Source organism: Lycorma delicatula, chromosome 3 (genome assembly GCF_047948215.1).
Source record: "Lycorma delicatula isolate Av1 chromosome 3, ASM4794821v1, whole genome shotgun sequence".
Taxonomy (NCBI): Eukaryota; Metazoa; Arthropoda; class Insecta; order Hemiptera; family Fulgoridae; genus Lycorma; species Lycorma delicatula.
Window position 1 is genome coordinate 24,977,131 of NC_134457.1, and position 26,973 is coordinate 25,004,103.

Sequence of the window (26,973 nt, forward strand, 5' to 3'; positions counted from 1 at the left end):
AACTATTCATTGTCAGATCATTTCAACTGATAATTGAATTACTGGGCTATTTTCACCTCTAGTTGCACTGTATTAGAAAAAAATACCATTTTTTAATAATCTTGAAATGATTGCCTTATGGTATTACATAAAATAATGATTTTAATTTTGTGATATTCTTTTCACTATGAAATTAAACAGCTAAATGAATTTATCAGTTTTGAATTTTCTGATATATTACTTATCCTTACATTTTCCTCTCCCATAAAAGAAAAAATTTCTCTTTTCAAAAGAAAAGATGTAACATGAAGAAATTCTGTTTTTCTTTATTAGAAAACGTTAGCATCTATCAAATATCATAGATAATCTTTTGATTTAAACTGGTGTTCAATGGAATTATTACTATTGTTTTTTTTTATCCTTACTTAATCTACATTTTTTTATTTTCCATAGCATTATTACAACCAAAGGTGAACTTGACTTTTATAGAACCTTGTAGTTTGTACCATTTCACTGTTTAAATAATGAAAAGCACAAATATTTCTTAACTTGGACTAGATTTTATCTTGAATAACTTAACCAGGAATCGTTGAGATTATATACTCTGTAAAGAAAAGTGTATACATGCATTTATATTATGTATGTGATTGGTTATGCCATAAGGAAATGTAAGGTCTGTATTTGTGTATTTCAGTTTTGATTATTCTTAGTTTTTTTTTTTATAATAGTGAAAAAACTCAATTTACTATAATGAAAGACAGGTGAATATATTTCACACAGTTCTACCTATAATAGTAGCTATATCTTTAGCATTATGCACAGTTGGTAAACAGTAGATTGTAGAAATATACAATAAATGCATTTCAAAGATGAAATAAGTGCAATATCAAATTAACTTCCCACATGATAACTGTACAAATTGATTACAGCAATAAAATTCTAACCTTTACATACACTGAATGATAATCTAACATTTGTCTGATCAGCCAGGAATCAAACTTGGGATATCCAATTTAATGTGTGAACACACTTACCTTGAGGTAATTTAGATACTAAATCAGTTGTACTATACTTTATTGGAATTATTAAGTGTGCCTCTAAGGAATGTGTTATGTGTGAGAAGAGTGTGAGAGGGGGGTAACTTAAAAATCTCTTCTAACAAAATTTATTATTTATATTTTATTGAACTGCTTACTGAACGTAACAACAATAAGTTTTCTCTATTATTTTTTGAACAATTAAAGATTATGTTTTAAATTTAAATTAGCCTACTTTACATTTACTAAAAAGGGAATAAATTTTTTACTAGTACAGTACATAAATAATTTTTATACTTGCTCTTAGAAAAATTCTGTGGCCAGTTCTTCACCACTGTCTGTCTATTGAAGAATCATCTGCATCGCCAGTGTTTATAATAAACTAATCAATGACATCAACTAAACAATTCTGTCCCTCCACCAGTTTTGTTACTTTTGAACAGTAACTTTTTCAGTTGCACAAAATTATTGTTTTGATGCCCATGTCAGTTAATTTCTTTAAATTATTGAGATTTATGTCACCACAATTATTTTCTTTTAAAGCATCTTACTTTAACTCAAACAGTGCAGTTGGATTAAGTTCACATAAATGTGGAGATAGTCTTACAACTTCATAACCCAAACCAAACGGATATGCATGATTTTATAAAAGTTTTCCTTTGGTTTGTGCAACTGTAGTAATTGAATGACCTGTTCCTTTCATATCACTCTTTACTCCTTTTCCCAGCAACCAGTTTACTATTTCTAGTTTTTTATGGGTACTTTTTCTGTCATGACACAGTGATTCATGATCCATTATAATGATAGATTGTTCAGAAATATTTAGTAATAATTTTTCCCTCAACCATTTCTCTCTAAGTTATAATTCATTTGCCCATGATAATCTCCACTAGTTCTAGAATTAAATACAAATTTGGTGCCAGCAGCAAGTGAGGAAATCCTTCCTCACTTCCTGCATTTAATATTATTAAATGATCAGCCACATTCTAGATGTCTGCAACTCCAAAAACATAGTCATCAGACTGTCAACATCTTTGAAAAGTTAAATTTGCTATCAGTCCACATCTTGTCCAAGTAAATATCTTTTTCCTGGTTTTTCTCAAGGCTTTTGTATTCACCAAATATGTGTAACACAAAAAAAACATTATTTGGCTTTTCCTCTAATATCTTTCTTTTACTCTGGCATTTTCTCCTTTTAAATCCTATTCCTTATATCAGTCAACAGCGATTTTCACTCCGAAGGGAAGTGTATTCTTTGTTTCACTATCAGCAATAACTTTGGAATAGTCAGAACAATTTGTTTATCAATATAAAATTCTTGGATTATTCATAATAGAATGTTTTTATAGAAATCATCAATCCTAACTACATATTTATCCCCAATTTTTACTTTACACTTTTCCTTGGCGTAGATAATTTTTGTTGCAAAGTCCCCCGATTTTCTTGTAGCCTTTCCTCTTCTCCCCATCCTGACAAATTTTCACAATAAGCCTCTCTTATTTTCCACTATAATAGGTAGTGTGTTTAGTCGCGTGTGACACAGGATAATCATAAGCATTTGATTTTGCTTCAAAGTCACACTTTTCAATAACGTGTCTAATTAATTCCCGTCTTTCACTGTGAGTTAGTTTGTTTTACACTTTTTTCCCCTGTTTAAGCCATATTTGACAATCTACAGTACAAATAACACATTTTTTATTTTACAATTAATTCACTGATACGAATGAAAAAGCAAGAAATTAAAAACAGTAGTAGCATTAGTAATTTATAACAAAGAAATAAAAGCAGTTTTGTTATCAGAAAGGAAAACATCAAGAAATCACTTTATGAACTATTGCTCTTACTACATTACACAAATAATTAAAGCCGTATTTTTCAACTAAAGTAATACTAGCAAGCCCTACTATGACAACAAGATAAGCAGTAGCTACTGGCATGACAACCACATTGTTTTGTTTCTCACATCATCCGGTGCTGAGGCACACTTACCAGACCCCATCAATACATATCTTTAATTATGATGAAACTGTGACTTTCAAGTGACAGTAATTTCCATTCAACATGTTGCATTTTTAACTTTTGTTAAAAAGCTAATAAAAATGTCTTGTGGTATACTTCCCTGTGCCCTTGCCCATGATGTTGGTTTTGCTATAATATTACTATGAGAGCATTGTAGATTACAGCACATATAGATAAGTAACGTCATTATTCTGGTATATCTTTCTCTTTCATATGTTTGCATTGAATATGACAGTGTTGTTAAGATTCATTTATTTTCTTTATACTCTACCTAAGTAAACAACTACTGTCATGTTCTTATTGTCATGAACCAGCTGATGTTAAATATTGTTAATGTAACATAAAACACATTACTAATGACTATATCTGTGCTACTGGACAGAATGTTTAAAATATAATTAAATATACATGTAACCAAAAAATGTAAAATATTGTAATGATTAAGTTAATGTAAATTAAAAGTGTAAATTTATATTTAATATAAATCAAATATTTGTGCCGGATACACAAATATTTGTGTATCTGGCAATTACTTAATGTATACAATTTACATAAACAAGGTATTACACCGAGGCTGAAATTGTTCTACAGTGTTGTTTCTATATTCTGGAATGTATGATTAGATTAGTTTGAACTAGTTTAATCTAAAAGAAAAAAAAAAAAAATGAAAGCACGATTTGGGTCTTTTTAAATTAATATGTTTACGGTATGATATAGCACCCTACCAGGTGATATTTAAGTATGGGAACGGTGTTATACTGCATAACTGAGAGGTATTCAGAGGCAGAAAATGGGGTTCTACATAGTTTAAAATAACTGCATTATGGTGGGTTTTTAATTTTTATCTGCACCTTGGATCCAGCATATTGAATCAAACTTAATTTTTCTAGATAGGAAGGTGGACATATGACAAGAATGTTACAAGAAAAGCAATGGTGAAACTGGTTAGTTTGTTAATGCCTTCATTATAGAGTTATAAGCATTCAAAGTTGCAATGACAAATATCATTTAACAATAAAATGAGGTAAAACACGCTGCATGAACAATTTTATTGCATTTTACATTTGTAATGCACACAATAAAACTTTAAACAATGTTATAACATTGATAGTAATAAACAATAACTAATAATTAACAAATTAACCGCCCATATCAACTGATATTATTTGCTTTAAGATATTACAATATTTATTTTAAATAAATGTTTTCAATTGTGAATTACTAATGAAATAAATTTTGAAAGCATATCATTCTACAATTCTACTTGTGTACCACCAGACATGATACAAGAAGTTATAAACAGATATTATTTAAGGTTAGCACACTGTCAAGCTGTAGAGGGGAAGCATTTTGAACGTTTATTGTAGAATGGTATGCTTTCAAAATTTATTCCATTAGTAATTTATGATCAGAAACATTTTAAAATATTGTAATATTTAAATAAATAATATCAGTTGATATAGCTGTTTTTAATTTATTGTTGTGTTGTTAATTATTAGTTATTGTTTATTATTATCAATATTATAGCACTGTTTAAAGTTTGTTATTGTATGCATTATGAATGTAGAATGCAATAAAATTGTTTATGCAGTACGTTTTACCTCGTTTTATTGTTAATGCAATTTTTCTGTCATTGCAAATATGAAAGCTTGTAACTCAATAATGAAGGTGTTAACAAAAACTGATTTCATTATCGTTTTTCTTGTAAAATTTTTAATTGAAATCATGTGTCATATGTTTCACCTTCCTGTTTAAAAAATTAAGTGTGATTCAATATTATGGCTGATCCAAGATTGCAAACAACAATTAAAATCCCACCCTAATGCAGATTTTTTTTAACTGTGTAGAACCTTATTTCTTTCTGCCTCGAAATACCTCTCAGATATGCAGTATAAAGCTTTTCTTCTCTCTTATGTGGCTGTAGTTGGGAGTTAGGCTGTAGTTATTAAATAAAATGGTGTTATCTTATTCAAGAATAAATAAGCAGTTAAGTGTCTGTTCTTATTGATACATCCATATTCTTATTCAACTTATATAGTTAGATATTTGATTTTGTACTTCATTTTTCTTTTTATCAGTTCTATAGTTTTATATTTTGTTCCTTTAATTACAGGTAATTGTGTTGGATGCAAATAGAACAATTCCTGAAATCATTGAAGAGTTTCAACATCATGAGGCTGAAATAGTAGAGAAGATTAGTATTAAGCAAAAAAATGTCAGTGCTTCAAGTAGTTCCAGCCCCAGTAAGATAAAACATTTACTGTTTGGTGATCCATCTCAGCCTAATTTAATTAACAGTACAGGTCTTTAACTAATAAAAAAATAAAGAAAAAATAATTCTATGTTTGCTGTTTGTTACGTATGGTTATGTTTTTTTTTTAAAGATATAGTAAATAACAAGCAGTAGAGGCATTTAAATTGAAAGTAACATTATTGTTATATAGATTAATTTCTAGGTATTAAGTTATGTGTTATAAATGTGGACTATTTTACATTATCTAGAGTAATAAATGATGGTATTAAGTAAGGCAGATTTTTTCTACATTGCTTGTTTTTTCAATTCAAATATATGAAAAGAAGCTGTTATTGTGTAATGTATAGAGGAAAAATTTTTAATTAAAAATTGGATCCAATTTTCCTTTTTTATTAAAGGGTTATTAGCTTGTAAAACTTTAAAGAAAGTAATGCAATTGAAGTTTGTGTCTAGAATGCTTATTGTATTTATGGTTACAAGTTTTATTTCTTGGTAAACTTTAATCAGCTTCAAACTAAATACAGTTTTGATGCTTTATTTTATGCATTTATTAGTTAGTTAGTTAATATTTTTGAAAAATTTAATACCCAAATTTTTGCATGGTTTATAATTTTGTGTACTTTTTTATAGTGGTTATTTTCTTAGTTTTTAATCATCAATTTTTGTTTAATATTCCTTAATTTTATTCTTCATGTGTGAAAATTATTTAAAAATATATATTAGTTTAAAAAAATAAGTTATTTTTCACCAAAATAATAAAATTCCAGGGTATGTAGTTGTAAAGTAACTGCATTTAATGTGCAAGTATTAAATTTTTATAAAAATTCAACAGCAAATATAAAAATATATATTTTAATAATTTTACAAAAAAATGCAGTTATAAAGAGCTTGGGAAAAACTTATATTTACATGTGTGAAACTCACTTGTCAGTTATTAGTAGTGAACTTTCTTCTAAGTTCTTTTATTGATGAAGTTCAGTTGCTTTATAACATTTAACCATTTTGTATTGGTTAAAGGGCAATCAAAAGATCATATTCAAACTCACTATTTTCTATTAATGAAATTATTTGTACCAGGCCTAATCAAAATTAGTGAATTTCTATAATTAAAAGGTAAAAGGTATTGTAAAGTAAGATACTGCAGTCGGTTCATAGTGGTGGTTAAAGGAATTTGTGTAACTGTGTTTTAACTAGTTGCTGTTGAGAGAATATATACCATTATTAAATATAAACTTTTGAGGAACTGTGGATTTTTAATGTTTCATTAATCATTCAATCGTAGTTTTTAATGATGTAAGCCTTATAAATATTTCTTTATAAAACAATTTGAGTTTTATGAATTGTAAATACTATCATAAAATGTTCAAAAGCTTCATCACTTTTGTTTATGCCATTGGCGTAAAGTCGTTTTATTCCAATGAATTCAAGGTTATGGTCGAGTCTTGTAGTTTACTGGTTGGTAATTTATTTTGCTTTTTTGTAAGGCTTATCTACGTGTGTTTTTTAAATAGGTTATTTGGATCTATTTTCGATATCAATTTCTCTCAGGCTCCAGCTTGTCTGACTATTGCATCATCGTATTGGTGTTAGCTTATTTATATCACGCATTATTTCATTGCTGTTTAGTCTTTAATGTATATATTAGGCTTAGTTTTTTTTATTCTCAACCAATTTCAATATTGTCATAGTTCCTAGAAGTCTATTTCTCTTTGTCTGCCCTGATATCATTTCTTCAACTTGCGTATTCAGAAATTATTTTTATCAGTCTTACGTAATTCTTTAGTGGACTGCTCGCTTAAATTATTTTTTGTTATGTCTTCGTTCCCGAATTCCACACCGTTTCTCTAATCGTTCTCATACTAACACTAAGACACTACTCTTGTTGTCAACACACACACACACACTCTTCTGTCCATTGCTTTGTTCGCTTCCCCTACTTCTCACCTCGCCAGCTTTTATTCATTCTAGTTCGGACTTTCACGTTCTGCGGATCCTGGTCCTCTTGGAGGGCCAGGCTTCGATGTTTTCTTTCTTTCGCTTAATGTTAATACTTTTGTCGTCTTCGCACTTATAAACGTTGCGGTCTTTCTCTGTTAAAATATTTTCTAATTCTACTCGTTTCTTCGTTAAGTTATTCTTCATTCTACATTACTTTTCTGTGGAAAGTGCTTCAATTACTACAAGCTGTCAATTCTGTCGACGGCGAAATTTTCTCCAGCTTCTTATTACAATTTCAGCGAAGCAGAATTTCTTCAAATTCGTTGCTACACATTTCAGACGCCCAGTCTTGCTCAACCTCGAAGTCACATTCTCACCACTGTATTCCTAATACACCACGGCGGACTACGCCCAGTAATTTACTGTATGTATTTGTTTTACCTTCATTCATGAGTTCGTCTTTTACTAATATTTGTGTGCTACAGGCAAGTTCAGTTTTTCATTACTTATTACGTTAAACCATTATGTTATCATTCAAATTTGTGGAACATTCAGTTCATCATACCTATGCCTTTCAAGTTTCAATTTCACTTAAGTACAGTCACGACAGGTTACTTACATAAGGTTGTCATTGTTCAGCTGCAATCTATTTCATGTGCTCAATTAATTTCAGTGTGATTATATTGTAATTAACTCTTTTGTACTATAATATTATTGTGTCCTTTTTCTACGTTAAACTAGAATTACATTTTTATATTATTTAATGTTAAGTTTGTGGTTCATAAATCAGGAAAGGCCAGTGCCAATTAAGATTTACTGTAATTTATTTTTCTAAGTTAATGACATTTGTTCATTCCTAATTTTTCAATATTACAGCATTTGTCAGCAATGCAATAGTTTTTCAGACATACTATGTTTATTGATGTTATATTTTTCTAAAGTTATAATTAAAATTAAGGTGTTTCATGTTCTCTTTCAGGCTTTGTCAAAAATGTATATTGTCAAAATCTGTATTTAGAAGCGCATATTCATGTATTTTTTCATTTAACTATCATTGTTCAGACGCTGATTTCAGTTGATATTCTCATGTATCATTAAATTATGTTATTTTCATAATTTCTTTTTAGTTTTTAAGGTTATGATTTAACATAAGTTCAGTTGTTTTCTTTCTCAATTAAAGTCCAATTTCTTTTGGCAAATACGAGCTGTGTTTTTTGTTAACTTTACCCAACAACTTTTGTTAATAAAGCATATTGTATTCTTTCTACATACTTCATGATACGAAAGTGAGTATTCCCTGTTAAAGAAATTAGGTAAACATTCAGCTGGATTTTGTTCTTGAATTTTATTTACTATTGGAAATGCTTATCAACTTATTTCACTGTATTATTGTATATTGTGTTAGCTTTCTTTTACTTTTGAAATTTAAAGAAAAATTGCTCTGTTATTGATTGATGATGCCACTAAAAATTAAGATGCACATTATTTTAATTGTAAATCATTGTAGTTACTTTTTAGTTAGTTTTCTGTTTTGAATGAAAATATATCTACTTTTTCGTATTTGTAATATATTTAAAATACTATCTAATGTAATTTATTCTTTGTAAAAAATTATATTTGTTTTTAAAATGGTATTCAAAATTTCACATAATCATTCTTAGATTGTTTCAGAGGCATTTTTTACTAAAATATTAAAAATATAATGAGAGAATATTTTAAAAACTTAATTGTAATTTTGTGATTTGTGGAATCTTCTCTGTTTCTTTACTTTCAAGCTGGAGAGAATAATTAAGACATTTTTAATGTTAGCATGTGCAGCATTCACATCATGCACCGTACTAGAGTAGTTTTATTTCTTCTCAGTTTGATCAGTTTATGGCTTTAGTATCTTCCATTCTCTTCGGGATATCAACTTGAACTTTTTTTAATACATTTTTAATAATTTTGCAAAAAATTGCAAAAGTATTAAGATACGAGAAGGTAAAACTGGAACATGGAGATATACTTGAGTAGTTTTGTTTATAAAAATATATATTATGTAGTATTTAATTTATATATGAGCTCTTAGAGAATAGAGTTCATCATAAAGTTACTATTTGGTATATGTATTACAATATATGCTTATAATTGTATTGTAATAAATGTTTTTTTTTTTTTATTATAATTAAACAATTTTTGATAAAATTGGATTTTCTCTTTACATTTTTATTTTAACTAAATTTATATTTTTATAAAATATATATTATTTTTTTTTACTAACTAAATAGTTTTTAAGGGAGAATTAGTGAAGGAAATTAAAATGACCTGCTCACTTTTAAATTTGCTGTAAGAACTAATCTTATAGATAAATTATTCTACATTGTTTTTGACAGTAAAGTAGGTAAGAAAATTCTGTCATTTGTTAAAGAAAATTTCAATGATTTTTTTTACCTCAACAGTAAAGATTTTGATAGATTTTGTGTAATTTTCTTTAAAAAAATTAAAAATCTTGGTGGGGTTAAATCACTTACTACTTAAATATAAATTATTTTAAGAATAATAAAAAATTGAATTTTTCTGTCTTTCTTATAAAATTTTTTAAATACTGACCAAATTGATATTTTAATACATTGTTTAAAACAAAACAATGTAGTATACTGGTACTACACACCGCTGAAGTAACTTTTTCAAATCATCACTCGGGAACAATCGTGCTTCAATAATATGAAATTTTACTATCATTCTTATTAAACAATATAGATCATACTTATAACTAAATATTAAAAGGGTTTTCTTTACTTTATAAGGAGTTTTTTTGTTCACTGAAAGAGTTACAAGATTAATTTCATTTAACCCAGCTGGCACTTAGATTTTAAAAAATGGGCTTTACTATATTTTATTGTTACTTTTAATTTATTACCAGATATTTGAAAACCTTCTGACAAATTAATTTGAAATTGTCTACATTATGAGTTTACTAATTTGATGAAACTAGATTTTGAGTATTCTCATTGAATGTGTTTAAAAAATATGTAAATGGATATGTTTTAGTGGATATCATGGAACTTATTACCTTATATATTAATATGAACTTAATTTTTTTAAATTTTGTATTTTTTAAAAATATTTTGCATAATCTAGTTTTCTTATTTGGTTTTTTTATTTATAGGGAAATGCTGGGAGGCAGTTTCGGTTTGCTGGTAGCACACCTAATCACTCCTGTTATGAAAATCATTACTTTTAGATAAGTAATGATTACATAATCATTACTTATCAGCTTGATTTTTCATTAGGCTTAAAAAAAATTAAAAATGAAATTTTTATTATTTTTTTTATCTCATCAGTGCTGCTTTGATGAAAAATCAGGCTGAAAAAACACAACTAAAAGATAGAGTATGATAGACTGTATAAAGCTACAGATTAATGTGTACTGTTTCTGTGGGGTAGTAACATACAATGTTTTTACTTGGATTTTTTTAATAAATGCAACTTTGTTAAACTGTGTTTAGGGGATGTAAGATACCTTAAAATCTTTAATGTGTGCAGTATATATGATTTCAAAAAAAAATTGGTCTATGCCATTCAGGTGGAAATATGAAGGTCATTTGGAAAATTTTTTATCTGGAAATTTTTCTTTTCAATGTAGTGGCTTGCTATATACATTGTATATTATACCAATGATTCTCCACATTTTTAATACTCTCAGTATATTGAGACTTGTCCAACTCTGCAAAACAATTGGCTGCCTTAGTTTTGACTTGAAGTGAATTTTCATCCAACAAGCCATTTTTCAAATTTGGGAAGAGGAAGTATTCACTGGGAGACTATGGTGCATTTAAAAGTACTTTGAAGTATAGGTCATGGAGATTTGCAGCAACAACTTGGAATATGTGTGCAGGCGCATTTTCATGGTGAAAGAGTTCTTTCTTTTTGGCCAGATTTGTCATTTAGCCTTCAATAGTGAAGCGGTGGTTCCTCCTCAATGGTGGTACTATCTTTTGCCAGGTAGTAATGAACACCATCCTAAAAACCACTGGCATGACTCTTCCTGTAGATGGAACCGTTTTTGCCTTTTTTTTGTGCACTTTCACCTGCTCCCACCTACTGATTAGGCTGCTGTTTCATCTACTGTTATAGAATGTTGCAGAAACTCAGCATTTTTATACCCAAAACATTGTGTAAAGTGTAGAAGACATGGTCTATCATCATCTTTGCAATACCAGTAATCTGTAATCATTTAATATGTTGTGAAGAGGTTTTTGAGCATGCTAAACAATTATGTTGAATGGATGTGCAACCTTGTATAAATTCAGCAGTTCACTTTTTTACTGTCAAAAAAAGGGGAAGAACTTTCCTTTTACTACTGGAATAAGAAAGTTCACAGAAAGATTGTACAAGTGCGTAAATGAAGCCTGGGATTATATTGAAACTACCGTTAATTTCATTATTATTGAATAAATAATTTTTCTAATTATTTTTTCCTTTAATTATGGTCACTCCTCATATTTGTTATTGTTAAAAATTTTGTAAAATTTAATTTTGTTCACTGTGTTGAGTTAAAACTGTACGTGCCACAAAGTCAACACATTTGAAGAGTATATGAAATTTAAAATGACATTAAACACAACCTAATGTACAGATTGGAATAATGAAAGATTAACCGAACTATACCAGAATCATGAGTAACTGTGAAAATAAAGGATGTACTGTAGTTTGATGTAGAAGTACTGCCTAACCCCAATTTTGGTTTGTTTCAGAATGGTAAGATGAAAAATTTCAACTGTTGGCTGGTAAGATGGGTTGTGTGTGATACTTCACTGAAAAATATAATCATAACATTTAGTTAATTTTCTTTTTATATGTTGAATTTATTTCTGTATTTCATATCAAGAAATTACAAAATTTTAGCAGTAAAACTGTAGTAATAAGTAATAGAATCCTTGACAATGAGAGTGACAAATTTACAATTTTCTTTTATAAGAGTATATAAAAATACATTACACATTTCAAACAACTGAAAAAATTAAGTATTGTTTTAATAGAATTAAAAAATTGTCTGCATTATTTAACTATGGAAATTGTTAAAGAATTTATTTAAATAAATAATTTTTATCGAGTACATCTGAACAAATTTAAAATATGGATATTTGTCAGTAAAAGGAATAAAGAAAGGTTGAAAATATTTTAAATAAGCAGATAGAAGTTCAGGAAAAATTATAAATGGACAGACAACATAAAAAATGAGTAATCAGGACAGTGAATCAGATTTAAAAACCAAATTGACAAAATATATCATGAGAGAGGAAGGGTAGATTAAAACAGTAATAGAGAGTGCAAAGGGAAAATAAAAGTTATATATTTAGATTTAGATACATTGCAGTTTAATAAATTGACTTTTTTCTCAAGGCTCCTTATTCAGTGCAATATTCAGCTCTATTACCAACTGTCTGTTTTAAAAAGGTTAGGAAATCCCTTTATGTATATAACTGAACTGTATGTGAATTCACCCACTGAGACAAGAAACATGTACTGCTGCAAGACAATAAATTAAGGTTGCAAGTTGCCTCATAAAAACACGATACATTAATACTGACAACATGCAACATTACACGTAAAACAACCGTTTCACCATTTATTACCAATGTTTTCTTTATTTATTTTTTGCTACAGAATTTGACAAAAACAACATACAAAACGTGGATTGAATATATTATTCATTTACATAGTAAAGGGATTTTGTTACCTTATGCTATTCAACAAATACAAATTTACAGGTGATTAAAAATTTAAAGAGGTGGGAACTACCAGGCACTCAATTAGTTAGATATAGAAGAGAATAGAGACAGAAATTAATTATGGACCTTTGTCAGGGCAGATATATATATGTGGGATGAAATGGATTTACTAAGCAATAAAGGCTACATTTTCAGTAAACGTTAGCTAGGAAAAAATTTTGGCACTTATGCAATTTGTTCCACGCCAATGGTTTTTTATCATTAGGTTAGATTAGCTTACAGTAATCTTCAGGTTAGCCGGACTCCATGGCTTAAGTGGTAGCATCTCAGCCTTTCATCTGGAGGTCCCAGTTCAAATCCCGGTTGAGTATGGCACTTTCACACACACACACACACACACTACAAATCATTAATCTCATCCTCTCAAGCAACACCCAATGGTGGAACCAGAGGTTAAATAAAAAACTTAGGGTTACAGTAATCTTGGATACACCCATTTTACAGTCAATCGTTCTAAAAACGTTGTTGACCCTCAAATTGGTGCATGTACCAATCACATCAAATAATAATGGCAAAAGAAAAGCCTAAGCAATGTTTTGGTACCCACAGAGAACTTTTGCAGCCATATTTTAGCGAATATATGTAGTGTAAAATGTATCCTGACAATGCTTTTTTATATTTTTGGTAACAAGTTTTTTTAGGAATATCCTTTCAATTAAATTTTGTTTGATGTATTTTTCAAATAAAATTTAGTTAATCAGGTCTTTCTGTTTCAATTTAATGCACATTAAGCATTTTTTGCATTGTCATAATTAAAGTTTTGTTTGGGGTGGAACAAACTGTATGAGTACCAAAACTTTATAATTTGCTAGCTAATTGGTATATTTTGATATATTTGCTAAAAGTTGTTTTTTAATCTGTTTTTACACAAGTATTACCACCGCAATGAGGATGTAATATATTTGTTTATTGAACACTGTTCTTCAGACCCTTATTTCAAGAAATTGAAACATTTGCCTATTATTAACATATGATTGAATATTTAACAAAAAAAAAAAGTTTCATAAAACTTGTCTAGTTTAACCTATTCTATTATGTGCAAACTTATTGATCCTAAATATTCAATACTACTTACTACATTCCAATGTCTTATTTTTCTTTATACCTTTCCCTTCCACAGATGTATTCTGCTATTAACAAATTATGTGTTAATTCTTTTAAATTTTGTAAGAGGAATTATAGACCTGCATTTTTCACTGAAATTTTATTTTTGTTCAAATGACCTGTCACATATGACCTATCAAAATCACCAATAACTACTGTACAAATGCTACATGTAGCACGTGAACTTATTTTCTATTTGTCACTATAAGAAATAATAAGACCAATGAACATAAACTTCAATTTTAAAAATACCATTATTTCTTTGCTATTAATATCAAATATTCCTTGTACAGAAACAAGATAAGTCTACTGTATATATGTAAATAGATGCCTTAACATTTTCAATTGCTATCAAGGCTAGTATCTGTCCAGCATTATAAAAATAAAATCAAGCCATTATAATAAATTGCAGCTTACAAAAAACTAATAACGAAATGCCCTTATAGTAAGATAAATTCATTAGACATGCTGTTTGTCTAACCTACAAATTAGAAATAAAACTGGAATGGTTTAAAATTTAATGATTGTAAATATTTCCAAATAAACATTCCAACTTTATTTTAAGAAGTATTAATTGTAAGTAAATGGATATACAATTCAATTAATTTTTACATGAAGTACGAATTTTGAATTATTACTGTGAACCTATTGATTACAAGAGAATGGCGACTAATAAATTTATTCGGATGCAACGTTTTAGTTTAAGTGTAATAAAACCCAACAACTAAGCTCTGTATGTAGGTTTCACTGGGAAATTTTTCCTCCAAAATGGTTATCAAACTTTTTCACTGGCAACCGCCGCCGCGCCGTTTATATGGTATACAGCTTAAATCCTACAACATGAGCAGTTTTTATTTATTTTTTCTGACATTGGACAGTCAAGAATGAAACAATATTCAACTTTTTTTTATTATTGTAAGGATCTGAAGTATACTATTTCTAACTTTCAAATACATGACACTAAGTTCATAACAAATGGGCCCTGGAATTAGAGCTCGACTGTACTCACAACACAAGGTACTCTACATAACCTCTAAAAATAATCACCAGCGCCCAGGAACGTTAGTAGTGAAGAATAACTACTCGCTACGCGATCTGATTTTGTGAAACGTAAGTTAATTTTCAAATCCTAGAAAAAAATGATAAACGTATTCATTAAGAAATAGAGAACTTTTATCACTTTATGATGATAAAAATGAAATATAAAAATTCTAATTTAAAAACGATTTTAGAAAAATTCATTCTATTCAAAAGAGTCATTTATTTTTCCATATAGTTATATAGATGTATTAACTATTAAATATGTTCATTGATTATTTTCTTTTTGCTTTTCTGCCTTATGCAATAATACTTTTTAGTTTAATGACGTACGTTCTATAATAATTGTATCAAGATGCTAATAAAATTATTTCACTAAACAATACTTGAAATAATTACCTTTTACTTTTTTATTTTACCACTTAATGTTTTTTCTTCGTATTATGTAATATGTGTTGCAAATGTGTAGCGCGCTGATCACATTCCTTGTCTACGTGGTAGCCAGTCGCTGCTCGATGGCAAAGCAATATGGCTGCTCAGAATTCGGTGGACCAAAATACATTAGAAATAAAGACCAAAAGCATAGAACAAACACTTCTCCCATTAGTAAAACAGGTAAATAAATTATTTCAATTAATTGGATGTTGCTTATGTGTCTGTCACTGGTTTTGTAAAAAATTGTTTTATTGTAACTCGAATTGAAATTCGTGATTCAGGGTGTTAAACTGTAAGGACACACCTATCAACTTTTCTAAAAATAATATGGTTGTATGTATTACCTTTTGAAAAAATTGGTAATATTTAATTTAATATTTTCCGGCTTTTTTGCAGCATGATTTTTTAAGTTCAGTCTGTTTAACGGTGCTAGGTTCAAAATTTAGTTCTTTCTTTAATCACATCCCAATGTATTATGAAGGTAGTTTAAATAAGATATGCTAAATTGTTTACTATTTCGTTATTAAAATATTTTGTTGTTTTCTCTTTGATATACTTTTTTTTGCATGCTTCAAAATAGCTATTTGGCGTCTGGAGTTCGCGGGAACCATTTTGTAATCTCCATTGAGTTACATCCGGTCATGGAGAAGCGAAGTGGTTTGTGAAAGTGACGCTAGTCTTCGCGACGTTCTTCATTTAACGTTTAAATGTTATTTGTAAAACAGATTTGACTCTTTCTTTAATGTTAGTTTTTGTTCTTCGAATAAAAAATAATGAAATATTTATTTTTTCAACAAAATATTATTTATTAAGAATTACATTTGGTAATTCTACAAATAAAGTTCAGTTTAAAATTACTCGTGCTTATTTTCAGTAGAAAAGTCTAATTTGCCTTGTAATTTTTTCCTTTACTTATTTTAAATTGCGTATTTTAATATTGTCTTTCATTCTCTAATTATACATTTATGCTTATGCAATTGGTTTATGTTTATATATTTAAAAAAATGTTTTAACTAAAGTGCAGTAGTTTAAATTATTTTTTGGATGCGTTGTATCAGGAATTTTACATTGTAAAAATTTCTGTGGGTTATCCGACTTGTGTGACTTGTCCGGGTTCGTGGTGGTAAACGATCGGGATGCTATTGATTGCGCCTGGTTGAGCGGGCAGGGGAAGATCGGCGCATGTGTCTTCTGAAATTTAGCTCTCCCATCGTTTTAACGCCAGCCGGGCTCGAGTCGGCGATATGTGACTGTACCTAAGTCTTCCGTTGATTTTGACACATGTCTAATTAAATAGTATGCAATCTAATTTTAATGTTAATCTAATTATATCGTTAACTAATATTGTTATATAAAACAATCATAGTTTTTTTTGTTTATTCGAGTTAAAATTTTAGTACAAAATAATGGCAACATTATCTGAAAGACAGGTAAGTGTGACTTTTTTCTCTCAGATTGCGTTTTGTCGTATGTTATCCGCGTTGATATTATCTATGCTTGTAGCTGATAAAAGCAGTTTTTAGTGATTTATTATTTTTTATGTTCGTTTGCATTTTTAAGTTTAAATCTTTTATTACGACGGCTTATTTACGTTTCTGTGGAAGAAAGTACGTATACGAATCGATTTTAAATCGAACCTTTTTTATTTTTGTTTGATATTTTTATGTTTTATTTTGTTCGTTATTAATGATTTTCATAAAATCATATGCTTTAGGTCCGATCGCTATTTAGTATCCGCATTATTAAAATGAGGATGTGTGCGGTCAGTATTTGGATGTTATGTGTTTAATTTTTTTGTTGTTGTACTTCTGTTGTTTAAATATCAACTTTTAATATTACAATAAATTCATCGGATTTATCATTTAAAGCACCTGTGTACATGTCTAATTAGACATTTATTAAATTATACTGAAATAAATCTGATAAAAAATGTGGTACAACACTTATAAAGCTTAAACTTGTATGAGTGTGTGTCATTGAAATCGTTATTGTGTTTGGTGTTGTATGCTGCAAGATGGATATTAAAAAATGTATTTATGTCTTTTGCAATGGTGAATTAGTATAGTCTCAAACTTGGCTGCATAAAACTTGACTTCAAATCAGAAAGACAGTTTTAAAGAAATTTGAAGATGTTTGAGTACATACTATTATTTAGAAGTTACTCATACTATGTGTGACTATATATACTCATACTCCTTTATATCTTGAACTTTGTGTGTCATCTTCCATAAAACTTGACATTTGTGGCTAACTGCCTTTTTCGCAGTTTATATTAGCATAGGTTTGACTGAATATTCTATTTATTTATTTAACCAGCATTAAGCTTTTCCATAATGTTGCAATAGTTGAACCTTTTTTCCAAGCACAGAACTACTTGTGTCCGTCCTGTTGACATTTATTAATATTATTTTAATTAATTGAACCAATTAATTTCTTACAAAAATATAATTAGTCAAGGAATGAGCATTATGTATGTGAGAGACAAGTACATCAATCTTACAATTATGACTTATCTGAGAGTAATATTCATTATACAGCCAGAGTACAGGGAACAGAGATGTCATGGTAGGGACAAATGTCAACTGCATTTTGGAAGGCTTGACATACTGATATTGCTGTGTATTTAACTTGCTGATAAAGTCTATGGAAAACCACTTCGTTCTTAATTTTTTGTAGTCAGACGAGATACTAATTATTCCTGGGATGGCCAAGCCACTTTTAGGGATGGTTGGTATCTTATATCAGGTTGCCTGCTATTGTTTGGTCAACAATTAAAACATTAATGAATGAATACTTTCCAAATATTTGCAGTTATGCTTCTGAAAGAAATTTTACAAACCATGTAGCTGTAGTCTTTTCCTGAGTGGTATTGGAAATGGTGATAGTCTTAAAGATGTTAAGATACTTGTTTGTATATGGTTAAATAGTAACCATGCTATTGTGATTGGCTTGTGCTTTTAGTATGTTTTTTTTTTATTTTATTTTTTATGATATTCAAATATGAATTGTGACCTAAGTACTAACTGTAAAATTTTTATATGTGGGTATTATCATTGTGTTTTAACAATCAGTCCACTAAATTAATTTAAAAAATGTACACTTAATTGACAAACTAATATACATAATTGTGTATTTAAAATAATGCATATGTTGTTTCACATTATACTTATTGGTAAAAAACATAGTCATTTTTGAATTACTTTAAAATAAATTGCATCAGCAGCAGAAATATCAGAACATCACTGAGAAAAAACTATTTTCCAGTGATACTCCATATTTTAAAAGCTTTTTTTTAGTTTATTGTTTTGTATGTTTATACCTTATATTGCCATATTGAACTCATACATGTGTGTTATATGATGGAAGCATATTCTGTATCAAAAATAATTTCTTCTTTCATGGCTGACAGTTTGTAATGGATGTTGTTTCAGTAATATGATCACTTACTAAAAACAATAAATTAAGAAGAAAAAATCTTAATGTAGACTCTTCTAATAGATGGTGATTAACTGTGGTGAACCATTTGACTACACAGTTTTGTATATGATTTGACCAAAAATGTTTTTAGTAAGAGTTTATAAAAACTATACTTTTTTGCCTATTTAATTTAATAAATTGAATGCAGAAAATTAGTTGATTAAAATTGAGTATAAAAAATAAATATTTCAAAAGGTAATGCCTTGTTTTAGTACTCCTAAAATTTATCATGAAATATCTACAATATTTTTACAATAATTACCACATTTCCAAGTAATTAATAATGTCAGCAGGATTTAATATTATATTAATCATCATATATGTGGGAATTAAGTAAATTGTTTATTTTTGTATCGCAAAACTGTTTATGTACAGTATATATGAAACATCAGTTAATTATTTAAGTGGAAATTAATTAGTTAATTTAATGTAATTAAATTACTATTTGTAAAAGTAGTTGATATATTATAACCTATTTAGCAACACCAAAAATGTTGTAAGTACATCATAATTTCTTTACAGTTATTCTAAAAAAAAAATTCTATTTGTAAGATGAATTATTTACTAACCAATATTTGAATGTTTGTATTTAATGGAAAACTGCTGAATAAAATAATATATTAACCAATATAATAGAATTAGAGAAGGGTCCATTTCTGGACTGCATTTTAAGGTGAAAACAACTTTTCTTTTCTGCTTTTATTTTGTGTTTACAAATTTTAATTAGTTCTGGAATTCAAAGTTTTTATGAGAATATTAATATGATAAATTTTATAAATAGTATTTAGATGAATCTCAGTATGAGTTAATTATAATTATAAATTTTTTAAACATGATTTTTGCTGATATGAATTAAAATAATTAAAAAGTGAAAATCCAGACTTTTAGAAATGGCAACTGAATTAATTTTAGATAAATAAAAAATTATCATAAATTATTTAAAACGTTTTCAATTACTCTAGCTGTGGCTATCTTTAGTGAAGAATTATTTATAGTTTTAAATAAATTAGTTCATCTTCTGTTGTAACTGCTAATGTTTTAATTATATAATTTAAATTTACAGAAAACATATCATGGTTAGCTACATACAGTATTTCATGTCATACTATATTTTATTATTTTTTATAAGTTCATCTTTGTTGCATTCTTTTCTTATCTTTATATTAAATTAAAAATAATGATCTGAGAACAACATACATTGCTCAGTTTCTACTAAATAGATTGAATTTTGTTAATCAGATTAAATTAATAGAGTGATAAATAAAATACACTTTAAAACATAATTGTTAATGGAGATTTGGCAGATGCCAAAATAATCTTAACTGCATTATTAATGATCTGTTTCAAGGGACTTGAAACTGACATCTCTGACTGATGAGCGTAAGGTAGTACTTCCACTATAACCCTTGTTTTTACTTTTTTATATTTGTAATTTTCTTGTAATGTAGTGTACATAGTAAATATGTAAGAAATTTATTATTTGTGAGCATTATTTACAAAGAACATTCTCCAGGCAGTGAGTTAGGAGTAACTGACCATAATGAAATTGAAAATTTTAAGAAAAATCTTTATACATATGTCATTTCATTAACTTAAGAAAATTAGAGAATGTGTTTGGTTGATAGCTGCATCACAGAAACATAAACAGATGAAACGCTGTAAATTTAAATTAAAACAATATCTTACTTCATTCACTAATAAAACATCAGAACAAATCATTTATATGTTTCAAATAAATTCTAAATAAACACAGTGTATACTATAACACTGTATTACTACTAAATATTACTAGTAGTATATTGTTATACTATATACTGCAGGATTTTCAACTTAAAAGAAGCCTATCACTTAGTTTAGTCTGTAAGTAATAGTTTATTGGCAAACACTTATATAATAATTTACAGAAGGTGCTGAAAATTATGTCCATTTACTTTTATGTATTTGTCAACATGTTTGACCAAGTTCCTGCCTACTCTTATCTACTGTACCTACTCTACCTTATCTTATTTCCTGTATGGTATTGATAATGTTAGTCTTCAATTCCTGCAGGGTGTGTGGGTTGCTCCTACAAACAATTTTTTTTAAGTAACCCCACGGAAAGAAGTCTGGACTAGTCAGATGAAGGGATCTGAGTGGCCATAATCCCTTAGATTTTTTTGGCCACCAAAAAAATCCTGTAGCATCTTCATACTAAAGCAAGTTGTATGGCAATTGACACCGTCTGTTGTAACCAGCAGTTACACTCATCCTTTTGCAGTAAAGCTATGAACTGTTGGATAATTTCTCAATAGATGGCAGCATTCAAGTTTTTTAAAAAAACAAGGTTCGTGATATATGTCACCTTGAAACTGCACAACTTACGCCTATTTTTTTATGGGTGTAGGACAGGTTCAAAGAAAATATGTTGGTGTTCAGTACCCAGGAATGGTAGTTTTGACTATTAACATACCCACAAAGGTGAAACTTCACTTCTGTGAAAAACATGTGATCTAAAATGTTAAAGTTATCTTTAATGAGGTTCTTGAACCATCAACATTAGTGAACCCGTTTAGCCTAATTGGCATTATTTAGCTCATGGAAAACCTGCATGCGATATGAATAACATTTCAACATTCTCCTCACTGCAGTGTAGACTGAACCTGGTAAAATATTTTTCTCTCTTTTTTTCCTTTCATAAAATTTTTTAACTAACTTCTGAATAAAACTTTTCAAATTTCTCACTGAACTTTTGCTGATTAATAACATGAGATTTGTGTTCTCTATTTGTTACTGTGTCCTTGATTGTTTGCCTGGCCGTGATTACAGACTTCACCAGCAATCTGCTTACTAAATGGGGGCTGTATCAGAAGACCAGCCCGAGGCTATCCTTCCGAATTATCCTTATTCTTCCTATACATAGTTATTCTTTTTTAAGTATCTCTATATATGTTATTGTGAAAGACTGATATATGGCAAACGTCGATATTCTTTGGTAAATGTTGACTCATACCAGATATATTGTAGAAAAACCAAAATATTTCCTTATTTGGATCTTTTCCGGTATACGTTTACAAAATCTGATAAGCTCTGGTGGGGGTTAAAACAATAACTAGAAATTAAAAGACAAAAATCACGCAATTCCAATCTCTAAGGTAAATAGATTACGAGAAACACTCGTAAAAAAGGAAGTTTAAATTTAAGCTAAACATAACCTACGATCGCTAACCTATATAATATTTATATTTAATGTTAATTAGGTGAGGTTAGTGTGTGAAGCAAGCGTAGGTTATATTTGGTAAATTTAAACTAACCTTTTTTTTTACAAAAAAAAGTTCTCATAATCTATTTACCTCAGAGTTTGGTATGTATTGGATGATTTTTTAAATTTCTAATTATTGTTTCGACCCACACCATAGCTGTCTGTGTTTGTCAACATTTACTGGTGAAGGTTCGAACGTATAATAATATAAGGAAATATTTTGGTCTTTCGCCGATGTATTTGGTGTGTGTTGACAATCACAATTGCATGTCGACATTTGCCAGTTACTGATTTTAGAGAATATTGACATTCTCTTATTTCATCTTTTGTGGTCACATACATATAACAGCTTTGGTTGTCATATATATGTAATGAGGTAATCGACAGTTTTTTGAAAGGCCTTTTTTAGATAGATTTCATTAGAAAGCTACCCTATTGACGGGTACCATGATTCTACTTCTGGAAAATTTTGACATATCTTCACGTTTCACATCCCCCAGACCCCAAAACTACTGTCAGTTCAAAAGTTAATATATACATTTATATATATATATATTTTACTTTCTTGTGGACATGATATCTACCGTAAGTTTGCGCCAATCACTTTCAAATTGCTACATAAAATATAACAAACCAAAGTCTAGGTTGAGTTCGTTAATGGAAAAAATCGGACCATGGGGATGGAAATGGGGGGCTTTTTCGAAAAAACAAAATATCGCTATAATTTTCTTATTCAGTAAAATATCAAATTCGTTTAAAGTTCCTATTATTCTTTGGACAAAGGCCAAAACTTATATAAGTTTTTTGATAACACCAACTATTGTCCCAGGGGGTGGAAAACCCACCGGGTTGGTCTAGTAGTGAAAGAGTCTTCCCAAATCAGCTGATTTGAAAGTTGTGAGTTCCAGCGTTCAAGTCTTGGTAAAGTCAGTTATTTTTCCACGGATTTGAATACTAGATCGTGGATGCCAGTGTTCTTTGCTACTGCTTGAAATATATATGTTTTTATCAAAGTTAATATTTTAAATTAAAAGATCTCTGTAGAGTTCCTTAACTCCTAAATCTGTGATTATTCTAACTGCCTGTTTCTGTGAGATTATAACTGCCTGTTTATGTATAGTTAGTGGTTTTAAGAGATGGGATTTACAGATTTACACCAAATTTCCAGTTCTTAGGTTAGGTTTCTTTATTCCCTTTCAAGTTCAAATTTCAAAAACCTAGAAATTGGTTTATTGACATAAAGATTACACTCCCAAAAAATCAGCTTGATTTCTTCATGTTACTGAGAAATTAAAAAAATGGATAGGTTTAAAAAAATTCAAAAATCAATTTTAACTCTTGAAACTTGGAATGAGACTCAAAAAATCTAGAAATTGGTTATTAGATGTTCATAATCAATCATTTCAAACTCAACTCGCACAATGATTAACACTCACAGTTCATTAATTCAATTCATTAAAGTTTGTGCTTCAACCATTAAATCTCCATTACTGCATTATATATATACACATTTCTTCTTTTTTTTTGAGATGAGATATATCTAAAAACCCTCTCAGATATGCCAAGAAACATGGGTGAAAATTTGGTTGCAATTAATGAGGCAGTTGTTTTGTTTATTCCAAACAAAGATAAAAACCCTCTTCTCATTATATAATAGAGATAAAATGGTAAGTATTTTAAACTAAGTTGCAGCTTTCTAAGAACGTGGCTTTAGCCGTGTGGTGGGAAAGTCCTACAACTGTTGTCAGTGTTTTTTATAAAATAATAAATAAATGTTGCTGCTTATGATATTTTAACTTTCAGTAAAATCCTTTGGAAAATGAATATCAAACATCGGATTAATTTTTCCATTAAGCTATACTGAACTTTTAATACCATTATTAACAGTTAGAATATTTATAATTGTAATGTATATTTATATTTTATGCATAGAAAATGAGCTACTATAACCCTGCTACAGAAGTTGTTAGAATGCTACTTGCAGAGAGTAAATAATAGTTTTCCTTATTATCAGTGTTATTCTTCATTATTTTATACAGTGTTATAATTTTTTTAATGTTTAATCATTTTTAAACGTTCAAAATAATTTTGCTTGTTTTGTTCAACTATCTTTAATGTAACACCTTAACTTTTGTTATGTGTTTATAACCTATCCTTATGAATTTAAAAAAAAAATGTACAAGGTTACATTTTTTGATTATTCTTTTTATATTTTGATAATTTCATCATTCTGGGGGATTTTTCTTGGTGGTCAAAATTTTGTCTTATCTTTTCACACCTGTTTGTTTTGAGGTCCATTTGCTACTGCTACGTTATTGTGTTTTGTGTTACCTGCTATGTTGTATATCACTTGTAAAATGAATAACTGTGTACTCTGGTATGAAAACTGGGTTAGTATGTATTTGTAATGGCAATATAATGATGGTAGTAAACATGATCAAATCTGGTAATAGAACTAGGATGTGTAACAGTTATTATTAAGAATATAAACGTGAAGAAGGTGTTTTATTCTCTCTGCAAGCAGTATAACATGTTTTTCTTAGGATTAATTTTATGTTTTATAGATTTTTATTTTATAGCATAGATTTTAACTTCTCTAGTACTTTTTGTTAATAGAAACATTGTATTTTGGTACTAGTTATAAATATTATAGAAACAGTCAGTGAATGTTCTATAAGTTAAAATAAGAAACGTGTTTTTTAGAAAATAAAATTTATTTTCAGCGATTAGATAATGCTATTTGAAAAAAGTTTACATGTAAAATCCCTTTTTCTTATTTAGATATGTAGATGATGCTGGTGATTTTGGTTTTATAATGATATTGTAATCTTTTAAAAGCAAAGTTATTTTTGTTGGTAATATAATTAAATTCATTTTTATGTAACTGATTAGATAATTATTGCATTAATGTATATGTTAGTGTTTTTTATAAATTTTGCATTATTATTTTGTTAAAAATAAAATAGACTACTCTGATGAAATATGAGCAACTCTGTTGAAAAGAAGTAAAATTAAGGTTATTTGTAGCAAAGTATTAGTCACCACTTAGTAGGAAGGGGCTCAAGTTAGACTTTAAAATATGCATGGTACTAGAAATTTAATACATTGCAATATATAGCAGCCAGTATGATTGTGTAAAGAAAAAGTATAACTATTCAATTTTTATTTTATTTGTCAATCGATAAATAAAATATCAATATTTATTTGATAGGATAAGTTTTATTATACCCAAATGAAAAGAAACCACATAGAAGCTAAAATTAATTTTTCATATTTTTTCTGTACAGTAATCTGTGCAGAATAATACCACTGGTAAACAAAAAAAAATAGCTTCTTCAACAATTGAGTTAATTCCAGGGAATGGGTATTCTTTTATTTATTCTCATTATTATTAAAAAAAATCTTATTGATTATGCTCTAATTAGAATGGGATAGTCTATCGGTTGGAATTCTGAAACAATATTTATCAAAGTTTGATGAAATATAGATATTTATGACCGACGTGCTAAAAATCAAGAAACAAATAAGTTGATGAAAGTAATTTTTGTAATAATATTTTGTTTTATGTTCAATGATCCTGAATGAAGGATTCTAATATTAATTAATTTTTAATTTTGTATTTAGATATATATGACTGTGCCAGTGAAACCTGATTGTAAGTCTGAAAATAAGATTTTGAGTAGCATGAGAAAAGTGCATTAGCATTAAAAAATTATTATTTTCAGTTTTTTAGTGTCATTTATTAGCGTAGTTAATAAAAACATATGCTGTGCACCAAAAGCAGTGTATTTTAATCACTTAATTGACTGTAGCAAATGTATTTAACTGTTATTCACAATAGGAATTTAGCACTGCATGAATCGTGGTCAGGTTATCAAGTAGCATGTAATTATTTGAGACAAATTCTATGAATAGTTACACTTTTGTTTTATTTGCATTGATTTAGGCTCGGCTTTTACGTATCTTTTTTTTAGAAATGGTTCTATGTAACCAATGGCGTCATTTCCGAAAAGAAAGTTCAAAATTTATCTTGGTTGCTTCAGAATCCAGAATGAGGGCCTCAGTAAGAGGAAGGAGGTATCCTTGGTTTCATTGAAAAAAGATAAAATGAGGCTAGGGTAAAGAAACAAAATGAATCAATGGTGTAGGGGTGCCTTAAGGTTTAAAAAGAACTGATCAAATTATCCTGCAAGAAAATTGAATTTCATGGTAATCTTAAAACATGTATTTAGTTATTTTCAATAGAAAAAAAAAATCGGGTTGCATAATTGTAAAAATATTTTTTTTGATTAAATATTGATTTAAAAAAATGTTGAATATATGATACAAATATATATTGTTTTGTAGATAAATAAGGAAAAGTGTTTTAATTTTCTTTTCTATTGTTATTCTATTTTTTTCTTTATTCAAGTTCAACTGTACAAGATTTTTTTAAAATTATTTTTAATTTATTCTTGATCAGTCGGAGTTATCTCATTGGTAGACTATACTTTTCCATCATTTTAATTTTTAAAACATGTGATTTTTTTAAGATTAAGTTCACCACAAAACGTTGTGTTCGAGAACGTGATGTGGAATTGTAGCGTGTATGAAATGCTAATTTTGACCAGTATTTGAACCTGCAGCTTTTCAGAGGAAAGCAGGTCTGTTTAGAGAGATAGAAATAGATATATAGATAGG

The 26,973-nt window shown here is 28.4% G+C and overlaps 2 protein-coding genes across 2 annotated transcripts in view; both read left to right on the forward strand.

Moving 5' to 3' along the window:
* Window positions 1-9,467, forward strand: part of LOC142321460 (deoxynucleoside kinase-like) — a 36,939-nt gene extending 27,472 nt beyond the window's left edge. Inside the window, exon 5 of the mRNA XM_075359559.1 lies at window positions 5,149-9,467. Within this exon, the coding sequence (XP_075215674.1) occupies window positions 5,149-5,346 (198 nt within the window). The 3' untranslated portion in view covers window positions 5,347-9,467. The remainder of the gene's footprint in view (window positions 1-5,148) is intronic.
* A 6,204-nt stretch (window positions 9,468-15,671) lies between these two features.
* Window positions 15,672-26,973, forward strand: part of alpha-Catr (alpha-catenin related) — an 84,326-nt gene continuing 73,024 nt past the window's right edge. Inside the window, exon 1 of the mRNA XM_075358838.1 lies at window positions 15,672-15,758. Coding sequence (XP_075214953.1) covers window positions 15,672-15,758 — 87 coding nt within the window. The remainder of the gene's footprint in view (window positions 15,759-26,973) is intronic.